The sequence below is a fragment of the Corvus hawaiiensis genome, chromosome 3 (genome assembly GCF_020740725.1).
Source record: "Corvus hawaiiensis isolate bCorHaw1 chromosome 3, bCorHaw1.pri.cur, whole genome shotgun sequence".
In the NCBI taxonomy this organism is placed as follows: domain Eukaryota; kingdom Metazoa; phylum Chordata; class Aves; order Passeriformes; family Corvidae; genus Corvus; species Corvus hawaiiensis.
Genome location: NC_063215.1, coordinates 51,010,460 through 51,025,649, shown reverse-complemented (window position 1 = coordinate 51,025,649; position 15,190 = coordinate 51,010,460). Strand labels below are relative to the sequence as shown.

Sequence of the window (15,190 nt, the reverse complement as noted above, 5' to 3'; positions counted from 1 at the left end):
TGGGGGGAGGAAGCATCTGAATGCCACAGAAGCAGCCGGGCCTCACGGGTGTTTTTCCTGAACTGGAGGTTGCACCCTCAGAGCGCGCTGCAAATGCTCACCGGGCGGTTCCCCAGAGCGGGCTCGGGAAACGGGGGTAGCGCAGCCCCGGAACCGCGCCGAGACACCGAGGCCTCGGGGCTGCACACCCCGATTTACAGTCTCCCACAAAACCTGCGGCTCCCAGGCTTTTCCTGCCTTGGCTTGTAGCGGCCCACAGGTCCGAAGATGGAAACACCGCTGCAGGTGGAAGATTAAGTAAGAGCTAATGCCTGCCCGATGCTGTCAGACTGACGGGTGGACTGAGATGCCACGGAGATGTTTAAAGCACTATATTAAAAGAATCTGCCAATATAAAATTGAATGAAGAATTCTGTATCACGAAAATATTTCTCTTGCTCAGAAAATAACTACTTCCCAGGCTTCTAATACAGACCAGCATTAGCCAGCAGAAATAACACAGTCGAACTGCAAGGAAGGCTTGTGCTGTTTCATAAATATCTAAATCTTTAGCTACCAAAGATTTGGGTGACTGACCATAGAATCATAGAATCATTAAGGTTGGAAACGACTTCTAAGATCATCAGCTCCCACTGTTAACTCAGCACTGCCAAGTCCATGGCTTAACTATGTTCTTAAGTGCCACATCCGCAACTTTTGAACATGTCCGCGGTGATGATTCCACCACTTCCCTGGGAAGTCTGTGCCAATGCTTGACAACGCTTTCCATGAAGAAATTTCTCACGATATCCAATTTAAACCTCCCCTGGTGCAGCCTGAGGCCATCCCCTCCGGTCCTATCACTTGTCACGTGGGAGAAGAAACTGACCCGAGTCTTGCTACCGCCTCCTTTCAGGCAGTTGAAGAGAGTGATCAGCTCCCCCTGGAACCTCCTCTGGGCTAAAGAACCTCGGCTCCTTCAGCTGCTCCTCACAGGACTCATTCCCTAGGGCCTTCACCAGCTCCACTGCCCTTCTCTGGACATGCTCCAGCACCTCAATGCCTTTCTTGTAGTGAGGGGCCCAAAACTGAGCCCAGCATTCAAGGTGTGGCCTCTCCAGTGCCGAGTACAGAGGGACAATCACTGCCCTGGTCCTTCTGGCCACACTGTTGCTGATACAGGCCAGGATGCCATCGGCCTTCTTGGCCACCTGGGCACACTTTGGCTCACACCCTGTTGACCAGCACCCCCAGCTCCTTTTCTGCTGGGCATCTTTCCAGCCACTCTGCCCCAGCCTGTAGTGCTGCAAGGGGTTGTTGCAACCCAAGGGCAGGGCCTGGCACTTGGCCTTGTTCACTCTCACACAGTTGGCGTCAGCCCATTGATCCAACCTGTGCAGATTCCTCTGCAGAGTCTGATGATAAGGGAATGTAAAGAAAAATGAGTCTATAATAGGTCTCTCTATACCGGTTGTATAGCTTAATGTGTTGGGTGACCTAAGAAACCCATGTGTCAATCACATTTGCTTAGGAGACATAACCAAATAGCTGCACTCTGACACCTGAGAAATCAGCCTCCGTGGAGGTGAGTGATTACACAGTTACTGAATGCCAACGGAAGATAAAAAATAATAGAAAGTGCTTTGAAAAGTAATTTCCTGATGTAATTACTCATCAGTTATCATCTGAGATCATGAACTAACTTAAGTGACTGTTTGTAAGTCATTGGTTTTAGTGGTCTCACTAATCCAGCTTTGTTTAGTTTTCAAGCACTTTGGGAACTGCTTGATAAAATTTGTGTGTATATCAGAGTTAATGCATTAATTATATAACATTAAGTCATTTTGTGTGTGTGTGTGCACAAACGTCTGGAAAGTTTCAGCTAGTGAAGGGGGACACTTGCAGTGTGTACTTGAACGTTAAGTACACCTAACCTAAAAGTATATACACAGCATCTTGAGCTATATTGTGGCAAATTAGGTATTCAGATACCAAAATAAACTCTTACAAAAGCTTTATCTCACTTCACCTTATCCTAATATTTGCCAGGATCCATTTCCTGAGAATCTCCCTTCTTTTGTTTACAGCAATAGAGTCCGGTCAACTTGACCTCAGTGTTTTCATTTCTTGCTATTAATTAACTTCAGAACTAGTATTAAATCTCATTAACCAGGACACTGATTCTTCTGTTTATTTCACTTGCTGTGATGAAGATAAGCCTTCTGTGTTTTGCTGGAGATCAGCTAATTTAGTCTCATGTTATTTAAAACAGTCTAAAATAAATAAAAGAGGGAAATGCTTCAGGAAAACTGAAACCGATTTCTCAAAAGCAAGAATTTCTGAACAATCCCAAGAAATTGCTCACATCAGTGTAACTCTGCATGTCGACCTGCAGACCCATGAGTTTAAATGTATTGAATGCCAGACTCCTAGTAATGGTGTCTTGTGGTATTGCAGAATTTTATTTGTAGGGGTTTTATGCAACTATCAGAATGTTCTACTATAAAAGGTCCATACAGAGTTACAGACTGCTTTTCTAAGAGCTAGTAATTGTATTCTTGCTTTCCTTAAACTACATAGTACTAATGGCATAGAAAAACAAATCAAATCTTTTTTTTTTTCTTTTTTTTTACAATATTCAGTTTCACAATGGCACCCTTACTGTAGCCCTTCTGTCACTGGCTATTACCTCTTGTAGTACAAATAGGCCACGAAAAGCTAATGACAGATGAGAAGACTGCTTGTCAGTAGAAACACTGGTGCCAGTGGGCAGCTCTAGACAACTTTCAGGTTCACTACAGATAAACTGCGGCATTAATCTAATTCATAATCATAGTAGTCATCATCTGTGTTCACTCCAACACTGGAGGCCTCATTGGGTTTCATTTTCTTTCTATCTTCTTTGCCTCTTTCCATTGAAGACAGATTGTCTTCACACTGCTGCAGAATCTTCTTGGAAGACATCCAACTTTCTCCTCGGCTTTGTGCTGGCGCTGCACACTGCCCTCCCCAGACATCTGTCCCTTTGGCCACCAGTGCTCTTCTGGTTCTGAGAAGGTCACAGGTGCAGTTCCAAGGGTTTCCATCCAAATACAGATGACGAAGACGAGGTAAATACTCCAAGACTTTGCGATCCAAGAGAGAAATCTTGTTATTCCGTAAATTTAAAACCTGGAGCTGTTTCAAGTCCTTCAGCTCTTGTTCTCCAACATCCTCTATGTCATTTCCTTTTAGATCCAATCTAGCAAGGGTGTCTGGAAGTCTAAATAAAAATAAAACAATACAAAGGTGTTATGTTCATCATACTGTTTCTGTAAGTGGTATTTGGTCCAGGCACATCTGATGTACTAAAATAAAGTTATCACTAAAAAATGCAATCTTCTGCAAAGAAAGATGTTCGTATTGGGTTTGGGTTGGGTTTGTTTATTTGTTTGCTTGTTTGTTCTTTGTTTTTACATTATAGGTGTACTGTGTCTGCACCCTAGAACTGTTTTCCCAAATTACTGCAGTTTTGACATGTACTGACTGTTCATGCAGTTGAATTAAACAGCAGTCCTGTGCTGTACTGTGGAGAAAATTAGCTGTTTAATTTACTGTCAAATTTAAAAATGCTTTTTGTACTCTTCAATGCCAATGACCAAACTATAGCACCATGAAAGACCAAAAGTTTAGACAATTGTGGCAACACTGCTCCTTCAGGTACTTCTATATATGATTTGTTTAAAAACGTTTTTTAGTTCATAAAGAATTATAATTTTTCTTCCATTTTGTTCTCCTGCTCCCATCAGACTCAAAAATTAATCATCACAGCAGTAGTTCATCTGATGATAATCTGTTAAGAAATCAGCAACAGGGAAAATATAAGTGCTTTCTGACAGTCTTTTTAAATAGTACTTTTGAGACTTAGAACTGGTTACATTTGGAAGAAGAGAAAAAGCTGATAATCTCTGGATATGATACTAGACAGGTCAGTATAATTCTTATTTTAATATACATTACAAATTTATATGAAAATACTTTAATTTCAAAAGTCTTGCTCACTTATGACTTTTTAATTTCCCTCTGATATAGTTAGTGACAAGTGCTTAACAGAAAAGCATTGGCATGGAATATCTTTAATAAAATTAATTTGAAAGTATCTTAAAAATCACCTCACTATGGTAGCATGCAAGGTGATGAAATTAAGTCAAGGTTACAGATTTTAAGGAAACTTACTGAAGCTCTCAGGGAAATTATAATAATACTACCAAGATCTATCTAGAATAGAAGCAGTACACCACAAAGGTACCTGGTAATGGCTCATGGGATAGTTTATCTCACTGTAATGATATGAGATACCTTTGAAAATCAGTAAGAGGGTACATCATGACCCTCACTGACTGTTTTTTGTGAAGCTGACTTTGAACCTCTCAAGCTGAAAGATGGTTCCCAGATTTGTGAAAACCTGACAAGTTTAATGTCACTATGTCAAGAGTAGGGCAGTTCTGTATTGTGCTGTTTTTCCTGGGGAGATGAGAATTTCATGTATTGAATGGTGATTCACTTCACAAAAACTGACCTTACCAAATGCTTGTGACTGCAATAAATCTGTTTTGAAAGCTAACCACAGCAGTTATAGTTGCCCAATATGTAATGTCAGAAGGGTAGTCTGGGGTAAAACCCTAGTGCCACTGATGTCAGAGGCAGCGGGAAATCACCCAAGAGGTTTATCCAGACTGATTATAGTCCAAAGCCTGACCAGCAAGTCCTTAAACCTATGAAGAGTCTTATTGTACTAATGTTAGACTTAAACTTTATGGCTATATTGTTTGACTTCAGGCTGTGTTGATCTAGAAAAAATAACGCAACTGAGCACGTGATGAGTGACCCTACAGCTGGAAGAGGAGCCATGCTCACTCAGGAGCTGACCATGACAGCCACACTGTGCTATTGCCACTCTAAGGAATATCATCAGATTCTTCCCTGCATTTTCACCGCACCCTGTGGGATTTCATGAAGTACAGGTCTTCTCTAAAAGTCCTGAAAATACTTGGACTTGTGGATTATTTTCTTCTCAGAAGAGAAAGAAGCTTTCTTTCTCCTCTTTTCTGCCAAAAAGCTGCCAAGACCTATTCACTTTAGCATATCAATCATATTTTTTTAACCTTTTACACCTGACATAGTTCTCAGATAAAAGTCAAAAGTAATAATTTTTTTTCCGTATATCCATGTGTACCTGGTCATCATCAGACAATTAAATTAAGTATATAGATTTTATATTTTGTCATTTCCTTCACCTCTTTTATGTTTACAGCCCTCCCTGGAAATCTGTATTTACTCTTGGAATGAAAGGTCCCCAAAATCTCCTTAAAAGTCATACTATTTAAAGGCTAGTAGAGAACTCCATGCTGTTAATTCTCTTGACTATGAAGGTTGTAAAATAAGATGGATTAGACAATACTAAAGTAACTAGAAAGCATTAAACATTCCTGTCAAGCTAGACTGAAATCAAATATTTATACACCACTAAATCACTTTCTGGTTATAAAGCTGTTGCCAAATAGATTCAAATGCTAAAGGACATGATGCTAAATGAATTGAAATTTTGCTGCATTATTTATTTAGGCTAGTTAAAACTATCTACAAGCCATAAAAATAAAGTCTAACAGTCCAGTTTTGTTAAAGAAGTTGATGTTAATGGAATTACTTCACTATTTTTATGCCATCTTATTGCACAGATTTTTTTAATAATAAAATTGCCACTTTATATCAGAACAGCCACCATTTGGCTTAATATGCCATCCCTGATAATGGCCAGTTCCAGCACTCAGATGAATGTGAGACATCCTCTAAGAAGAGCATTAATGAACACAGTGTGCCCAAGGGATGTTTCTTCTGTACTCTGTTGACTGGAATTTTTCTTATAGCCTGAAGCTCGAGACTTTATATGCATTCCAAATACCTTGTAATGTGTGAATTTAATGAAGCTGGGAATGCCAGTATCACTAAAAAAGTGCATTCTTTTTGATCAGACTCAGCTCCCAAAATCTTAATATTTTAACAATAATAAACTTGGCATGGTTTGGTAGTAACATCAGCTTTAAAATTGCTATCTATCCTTTTAATCAAATACTCTATTATTTTTCTTTTGTGGGGGCAGGTAAATCTAAGTAGCAGTATAACCTTGGTAGTAAGTCTGTTACATTTTCCTAGCAGGTTCTCCTTATTGGTGTGCTAATTAAAAAAAATGGTCTCGGGGCAGGGAGAGATGCAAAATGAGCAGATTCATTGGGGGCCACAGATGTAATGAGAGCAGCTCTACTTCTACTCTGAGACTGTTAACAGGAGTGCTAATTAGTGCTAGTTACGGCAGTGGGTTTATGGTATGGACAGACTTCTACCATGACTGGGTCTGAATACCAATTTTTGGCTCTCGTTCTCATACTGCAGGGAAGGAGAGATGACACCTTGGAACCAGCTGTCCTGAGATTCACTTGCCTCAGCGGAATAGAGCTGAGGAGATTCTGTTCCAGAGCCAGATTGGAAAGCTGCGCACACTGCTGGAGAGCTCCCGCCTCAAACGTGCTGACAGCGTTGTTGTCAAGAAACAAGTGCTTCAGGTCTTGAAGTCCTTGAAAGTCCTGCGCTGTCACCGTCTGAATCAGGTTATTGCTGCAGTCGAGTTTCTGCAGCCTGCCAGGCAGCCTGAGGGGCACGGTGTGGAGCTGGTTCTTAGAGAGCTCCAGTGTTGTTAAGTTAGGAAGAAGCTGGGCACCATCTATTGACATCAGTTGATTTTCTGACAGAAGGAACTCAGACAGGTTTTCTAGGTGTTTCACATCTTGAAGTCTCACCATTTTAAGTTGGTTTTTCTCTAATTTTAGTGACAGCAGGGATTTAGGTAGGTCAAGAGGCACTTTTGTCAGAAAGTTACCACTTAAGCTGAGAAAATGTAGACTTTGGAAAGATGCAAAGAAGTTGGCTGGGAGCATATTCAGTTTATTATCAGCCATGCTCAGATACTTCAGCCTAGGAAGCCTGAGTGGTGCAGACACAGATTCCATGTTGTTGCCATCCAGGATCAGACTTTGTAAATTGTAAAGGGAAGAAAATGCACTCAGAGGCAGAGTTGCAATCAAGTTGTTCCGAAGATCAAGCACCCTTAGTTTCATCAAACCTGCCAAATCAGATGCATGCAGAGCACTTATGGAGTTATCAGCGAGCTTTAAAATTTCGAGGCCAGATGGGAGAAAGGTGGGTATTTGCTTTAGCTGATTTTTGCAGAGTTCCAGGGACTTCAAGGTACTCAGAGCTTTGAAAGTGTTGTTTTCTATTGATTCTGTGCCACTGCATGACAGGACCAGCTCTTCAAGGACTGTCATTCTCCTGAAGTCAGTAAACTTAAAGAGGAAAAAAAAATTAATATGACAGTACATTTATAGATATCTTCACTGGTTACTCCTTCTGGATGCTTGGACAATTGCTAGTATATACTGAAAAACAATGTATTTAGAATGAGAAACTAAGTGGTAATGGTAGAGTTATTACTATAAGTACCTGTGGCTTGCCAGTATTTACTTACATTTCTAGAATTTTGTGGTTTAAGTCTGTGCTGTGTCAGGTTTTGCACAACCACATACATTTGAAGAAGGAATATTCCTTTTATTTCCTCCTGGTGGATAGCCTATATAAAATGGAACACTAATATCCCCAGTGGCAGAAATCTTTGCAGAGAGTAGATGGTTGTTAATGTTCATTGTGCTCAGTGGTGCTTGCTAGAGCAGTTTTGAGCTCATGATACAGCCATTTCCATATATCAGCAGTACTGTCACTGCAGCATGTATTCCCCAGAGGGAGTACACATGGATATCTTTACCTCTTGCTCCTGTGTTGGCAGAAAACTAAAATCTGACACCGACACTTTTCTCTACCCCACTACCTCCTTCTTTTTTAAAATAAAAGCCTCACCTATTAAGATTACCAAACCAAAAGTGTCAGATCAACCTGGCCTGAAAAATCACCTCTGTGGAACAGATTGTTTTTACAGAAACTTAGTTTTTATTAGTTGGTAATAAACAGATGCTTTGCAGTGGTAAATGGTACTTAAATGTTGACTATGGCTAATATCAAGAGGCACACAATTGTTTCATTATTTTTCTGCTCTGTTGGAACGTGCTTGTTTGCAAAGCTTGCCATCTTTTGTCTCAAGTTAAAGCAGCAAACCTAAGTGAATCTGGCAGCTTTCTCTGAGCTGAGATAGGAGGAAGCATGCAGTGAGGGTGAGCCAGAGAGCTCTCCAAGCACACCAGTTGTTAAAACTGGTTTTCTGAAATTGCCAGATATACTTCCCACTGACCTCAGTGACTGAGTCTTAAAAAAACATTTATATGGGAATCCCCCCAAAAAACCAAGATGAGCAGGTGTTCTGCACAGGAATAGTGCGAAGGAGTGTCCTCACCTGTTTTCCCTTCCCATGTCCAAAAACATCTCACTACAGGTCTCAGGAGTACCATGCCAGTAAGAGACACTAAAGTAACACTATATTCTTTATGCTATTTCCCCCAGAGCATGGTATTTTACTCTCATTGGGGGAAGCTATAAAGCCTATTGTACAGCATAACCCCTCATCCCAGTCAGGAATCTGCATGGAGGGCAGTACAAGTCCTTTTGCAGTACAGGTGCTGGGTAGTAATTTTATTCTATAATCCTGGTTGGGTACATTTGGCTATCATACTTGTGTAAGTGAAATCAGTTCATAAAGCTGACTGTTAAAAGATGTCTTACAGCTTCATTTGTCCAACTCTTGCATATTTTTGGGCTGTATCTCTTTATCTTAGCTACAGACTGCATTTTAATTTCTGTTAAAATTAAAACCTGCACAGCTGTGAAAGACAAGTCGGATTTCATTTTGCTGTGGTATCCTTAGTTTATCTTTCAGATTAATTTTATTCTGTCTTGCAAAGCAATTTCTGAATTGCAAAATTTGATGCAATTAGTGAGAGAGTATAGATATGGAACCTCTATTGAAGCAGGTTTCTCTATCAATTATATTTAAATTCAAAGAGGGAATGTACCCCCATTAAAAACCCTTATATTCTCAACAGTAAATAACAAAGTTGTCTAAATTATATATTTTTTTTTCTGTAATGCAGTGTTTTGTGCATATATAGCCATATAGCAATATCAGAACTGCTGATGTCCAGTTTTGGTCATGATTAGGAAGGTGATCTTGTACATAGGAAAGAGCCACATTGGTCAAGAGCACAAAAACATAATCACATGTAATTATAAAACCATCTTATGGAAATTGAAACAATTATGAACCTTCACAATTCAACACATTTTCTCCTGTAAATTCAAAAGCAATATTTTCTGCTTTTCCTCAGTTGATTTCTGTATGTCTCTAAGAGGCTTAATTTTCATCTTATTAAGTGACAGAGTGCTACTTGAAGGTCAATGTATACACATTTACTCTGTAATGATGTTAGACTTCTTAATGTGGATTATTATAATTTCTCTTTTCCACCTATTTGGTATGCTTTGCTAAGCTCTGTGACCGTGCTGTTTTGAGACTTAAACATTTATCCATGCTTTTACAAACTACCCAGTCTTTCTAACATGAATTAAGACATATTTGAAAGCCCACCAGCTCCTTTTTTTTTGCTAGGAAGTGGTGTTTTATTCTCTAACTGGATTGCCTGTAAAGTGATACTATTATAGTTTTATATTTTAAAACATTGATCTACTGAAAGTGGATCTAATATGCTGTTATTTTAATACAAACATTTTAAGGAATTTGTCATTTTAATGACTTTTTCTTTTTTTTGCTTTTCAAGTTGCTGTGTGTGACCTGGGATTTGTTATAAGCAGTTTTTTAAGAACAGTCCCCTATCCTGGGGGCAAAGTAGATGATTTTCTTTTAACAGATAAAACCCCACTTACTAATATAGTTAGAAATAAACTAAATCTTAAAGTGAGAGTAAACAGGTTATCATTGATCTTCAAATCAAGGAGGAAGCAGAAAATACTGAAAAAAAGATGCTAAAATTAATCTAGTTTTGTCTATGACTTTGTTTATAAAGTCTTTTTATAGCAAACCCTGGGTTGTAAAATTACCAAAAGCAAAAATCCCAGCAACTGTTTTCAATGCTGATCAACTCTGTTAAAACAAATACAAAACTGACCTGTGTAAAAAAAAAAAAAAATCCTTTTTTTTCTTTTTTTCTTTAAAACAGACTGATTTAGTATACAAACATATATTCCTTTAAAATTATTATTTCTTCACAATTTTAATAATAATCAATGCAAATTAAGGTGCAGAAGTAATTGAAACAATATTTTTTTATTCTTCTGAGGCACCTAATTGCCAAACTACAGTATTTGTGAATGCTTACACATAAAAGTTTCTTGGAGGTCAGCTGTGGGAAGTCTAGGCTTCCATTCAACTTCTTTAGGAAAGTACTCTATGAGTAGGTAAATAAAGGAATTTTAAAAACTAAGCAAATAAAAAACCCCCAAATCGAACCAGCCAAACAAACAAGAATCCCACACCAAAACCCTAAAGTCCTATAGAGTTCTTTCAGTGCTTGCAGACATGTATTTTACAAGCTGACATGTTTCCCCAAGCACTATAATATGTGCCAGTGGAATTGCTCAGGTGTGTAAAATTAAGCACAGGTATTTATGATGTCAAGACCTCAGAAGTATAATTTGTTTCATGGGGAAAAAAAGTAAAAAAATATACCCAAAGACCCAGTATAATCTCAAGGAAACAGCCTGCATAACTACAGAGACATAGCGTGAAAGGACTTTTTTCCTTTCAGTGCAAAGTCAGTAGTAGCAGTAAGACAGACTCACAGCCAGTGGAATTAATGTATAAAGTGAAAAACTCTCTTTTTAGATTGTTTCCCACACCATTGGTTTTGAATTTATCCCACCACTTCATTCACTTATATCCAGCATTTAAATGCTTTATGACACTTGTCTTTTGCTCTAGTCAGAACCTAAAGGCCACTTTACTTGTAACTGAGGAGTTGCTGACAGGTATGGACAACTAGCCTAAGAAAGGGAAAATGTTTCATCTTACTTGTCTTGGAAAGAAAATAGTGGGGAGGAGGAAGGAAGAATTTGCACAGAAAATGTATTTCCTAATACAGAATTCATTTGACAAATCTTTTGTTTGCCTAGAATATAGCTAAATCACACCAATGTTTGGCTCTTCTGGGTATGTGAGATAAAACAAGAAAACCAGAGATATTAGTAGCTGCTAAAAGAGTAAACTCTTTCTCAGAGATAAACTGTACAATCACTGACTATTTCTCAGTGGGCAACAGGTATTCCAGATGCTGCTCTAAGCTGCCTTCCAGCCTGTTTTATGTAGTCCTGAGAGCGAAATCAAAGATGCGTTTCAGAGCAGTTAAATTCTTCGTAAGATAAAATGTATCTCATTTGAAGTGCACATTTCTTATTATTTGTAGTAAATTGATACACAGTAAGCATGTGTAGTACAGCTGGTTATATTTCCCTTGTGCCCATCTATACAAGATGAATTTATTAAATAAAGGTATTTCAGGGTAAGAAACAAAGAAGTACCATTCCAGAGTGCAGTGCAAAATGATTGCCTTTAATAATGCAAACCAGTGATGCCTCAGGAAACCCCAAATAAACTTTTTCAATAGCACAAATAGCTGGCAGCTTTGGTTAGAAGCTGCTCTCATTTTTTGGGAGTTATTAAATAGGCCTGGCATTGCTTTTATAGAAACATCTCATGCTTGCTTTAGACTCAAACTTACTTCCTCTGCCATTTCTAATCGCAGTTGTACCTAACACTTGCAGCTCCAGAGGGGGAAAAGAGCTTCAATTTCATTCATTAGGGAAATTTTACTAATGACATAAAACCTTTCATTTTAGTGTGAAAAAGTGTTCTATTGTGTCAAAAATAGCAAAAGCTTTTAACAACTTACTCTGAAAGTCAATGGTTATTTGACCATATATAAAAGAAGTCAGCCTTTGGCTGCTAGGTGTAAAGCACTATTTTTTTTGAGTTTCATACAAAATATCATTGTGACAGCATGAACTAGTGCTTGGAGACTGCAGGAATGTGAAAACACTACAGGAATATATTTACATATCCTTAAAGAGTGAGTAAAAATAAAACCAGATCTGGCAGCACTTCATCAGTTTTTAGAACATGGAATAAGATTCTCTCCTCACTAGACACCACCACCATCTGGGAAGTCCAACTTTAAGTTACAGTGCACTACAAAAAGTACTTTTTCTGGATTTTCTTACCTGGAGTTGTTTAATTTTGCTATGGCTGATGTAGAGTCTCCTGGTGGTAAAAGGAATCTCTCTGGGGATCTCTGTAGCTCTGTAGCATTGCACTGACTGGGCAGGGTCACAGCTGCATCTTCTTGGGCAAGTGGTACTTAGAGCACTGTGAAAAGACGAGACGACTAAAAGGTAAGATAAATACATCTTCCAAAACAGGAATTCTGGAATTGCATTGACAACATACAGCTTGAATTAAGCACCACGGGCCTTTTATACCATGAAATTTGATAAAAGGATATTATGACTGTGTATTTTATCCCAGTGAAAAAACAGCAAAAACAATACCCTAATTTGCCTGGGTTAAAATGTTTGCAGGCATTACAAAGAGCGAGAAACTTAAACAGTGATAAGGTGCCTTTACATTTGTAGGTATGTGAAATTAGTGTTATTTATTACCTGACAGCTAATCTGCAAACATCCATATTATCTTCAGTTTCCTAGTTTTGTTAAATGTGACACCACGGAATTAGTGGAGAAAAGATAAAGAGCTGTTTTATAGTGGGGCTGTAAAACCTTTGTATCTTCTGTGACCCAGTATTAGGAACAGTAAAAACTCAACTACAGCCAGCACTGAAGCTTTTTTGCTCTTCGTCTTGCATTATTCAGACTACCACCCAAGACCTCAAAACTCAGGCAGCTACTATTTTAAAGCTAAAACATTCTATTCATTTTCTTAATATCTGTGGTGCAGCTGAGTGCTGCTGGTTGGACGAAAAAATTACCTCTTCTTGTGTAATTCCCCTAAATCAAAATTGAATTATTCTAGTATTTGAAAATTATAAATGGGAAATGCTTGAAAGCATTTAGTATAAATCAAGTGGTAGATAATCAATAAGACCTATTTACTCCATGACAGATGGAGAACAGAAAGATTCCCCCTAGAGTTTTCTCTCTGCTTATTAGTGCTTCTCTGACATATCTACTAGCTGTGCCAGCTGGAGATGTAAAGTTTTGAAAGGCATATGGTTTTGGTTGTGATTATTTTCCTTTGCACTCAAGCAATTACAAACACACAAACCAGTGTACTTTCAAAACCTTTGTATCTTATCACACTGATCTGCTTTGTGCTGTTACCTGCTTGCCTCCATCCTCTCCATCATATCTTCAGGAGTAGCTAATCTTATTCCTTAAATGCTGAACTAGGCTCGTTATTTTTCCAAGCAGAAGATTATTGTCAAGTTGATTTGACAAATAGATAACAGAACGGGGGGCAGTCCTTGATGGGAATGCCTATTGGATGCAGCTGGGCTTACACTGGACAATTGCCATATTCCTTCCTGAAGATCCTTCTGTCTTCTTAATCCGCTACTGTGAGTGCAGAACTGCAAGCCAGCATCTGCTAAACCAAGCAGCAAGAGCAGAAACCTTTTCCGAAAGCAGCCTGTGAAATTGGCATGTTTAACCAGCTATGCAGAAAAATCCTGCCTGACTTATGCCATAGTGATCACTTGAGCAAAAATGAGTGGGTGGGCAGCTTTAGCAACTGTGCATTAAAATAAGTGTTTTAATGTATCTCAATCAAGGGTGTGCTATCTGGCTTGTGGCTTGGACTTCTTTTTTCCCCTACGAGAGTCAAAGTGTTCAGACAAAAGTGTAAATCCTTTCTGCATACTGTCAGCTACTTGTGGTATATTTCTTTGATTCCATCTTCCCACTGACTCAGGTTTAAATTCTGATGTAACTAAGACAGTAATGCTCAGCATTTTGTGTAGGAACTTGTCTTCCTTAAAAATGTCATCAAAAACAACTGCTCTCTGCTCCTGGAGGGTCAAAAGAAATGAAGATCCAACCCTATAGTTGCAGTTTAGAGCTCTAGAGTACTGCAGAGCCAGTCTGCAAATCCCTGTAAGAACCATAGATTGCACCCTTCCCTATTTTGTAAATTTTAGGTCAGTCAGCTGATGTCAGAATTCCCAGCTGTGGTTACAAGGTAATTGCCCCACAGTAAGGTGCAATATTCTTGGCTCTTGGCAATTTTGTGTAATGTCTCTATTCTTGGTCTTTTCAAACTAATGAAAGGAAACGTTATAGTTAATTTCCATTATATTAACAGCAATGATTTAATCGAGAATGATGTTATGTATCCATTAATTTCTCATCTATGTGTGCTTTTGGCAGCTAGGTAATTTAAAGTGATAACTATAAAAGATGATGTCCTATTAAACCTATTCTGTACAAATTTTCACACTGGAGCTGATGTCTTTGCTTTTGCATAAAACTATGACCTATGGGGGTTTTATTGACTTTAGGAGACCTGATGGTAACAGAACAGACAGAGTCCCAGGATAAATGTGCATAAGCAGGAAATTGTGAGCTACGCAACAATAAAAAAAAACCAAAAAACCAAAACCACCTCCCCCCTCCAAAAAAAAAAAAACCAAAAAATTTATAAACATTCCAGAATCTCTGTACTGGACATACATGCTGACCCATGAGATGCACAGCTTTGCAGTGCGATGTTAAGAAGGTGAATCACTGTGGCCATTTCCTGCCAGCAGTTTTTATGTAAACTCTCCCTAGCATTTGGTGGGGATTCCTGTGCAGGACTAAAGGCATGATATACCATTCCATCACTTCTGTGTCAGAAAGAATGAGCGATAGCACCCAAACCTGCCCATGTGAGAAGTCCCAGGGGCATGCTGTATGGTGTGTGCTTTAACCTAAGGTAAACACTTCCAATCAAAACCTGCTAAATCCCAAGTCTGTGTCAGACATAGTCTTGCTGGCATCTGATAAGGAGAGTGATTAAATATATTGGACAAATTTGGATAAAGCATAAGCTTGATTGGAAGTTAGATCTTTCAGGATTGCTGTTTTTATTTCAAATCTGAAGTAGGGCTCATAAAGGACTGTAAACTTTGGTGGTTTTTTTCCAAATATATCAGTTAGCCTAACAAAA

At 38.7% G+C, this 15,190-nt stretch overlaps 1 protein-coding gene across 1 annotated transcript; it reads right to left on the bottom strand.

The window, feature by feature from the left end:
• Window positions 1-2,698: 2,698 nt before the first annotated feature.
• LOC125323502 (nephrocan-like) lies at window positions 2,699-12,458 on the bottom strand. Its single transcript, XM_048298535.1, has 3 exons — window positions 12,250-12,458; window positions 6,457-7,358; window positions 2,699-3,241 (listed from the first exon to the last, which is right to left on the bottom strand). The coding sequence occupies exons 1-3, from the start codon at window positions 12,433-12,435 to the stop codon at window positions 2,794-2,796; spliced, it is 1,536 nt and encodes a 511-aa protein (XP_048154492.1). The 5' UTR covers window positions 12,436-12,458; the 3' UTR covers window positions 2,699-2,793.
• Window positions 12,459-15,190: the final 2,732 nt, after the last annotated feature.

Bases quoted from the DNA above. Each gene is read 5' to 3' on its own strand.
- LOC125323502 (XM_048298535.1), bottom strand. From the start codon at position 12,435: ATGTATTTATCTTACCTTTTAGTCGTCTCGTCTTTTCACAGTGCTCTA. The intron at 7,359-12,249 runs GTAAGAAAATCC...TTCCTCTTTAAG, and splicing joins GCAAAATTAAACAACTCCAG to TTTACTGACTTCAGGAGAAT. The intron at 3,242-6,456 runs GCAAGTGAATCT...ATTTTTATTTAG, and splicing joins CTCAGCTCTATTCCGCTGAG to ACTTCCAGACACCCTTGCTA.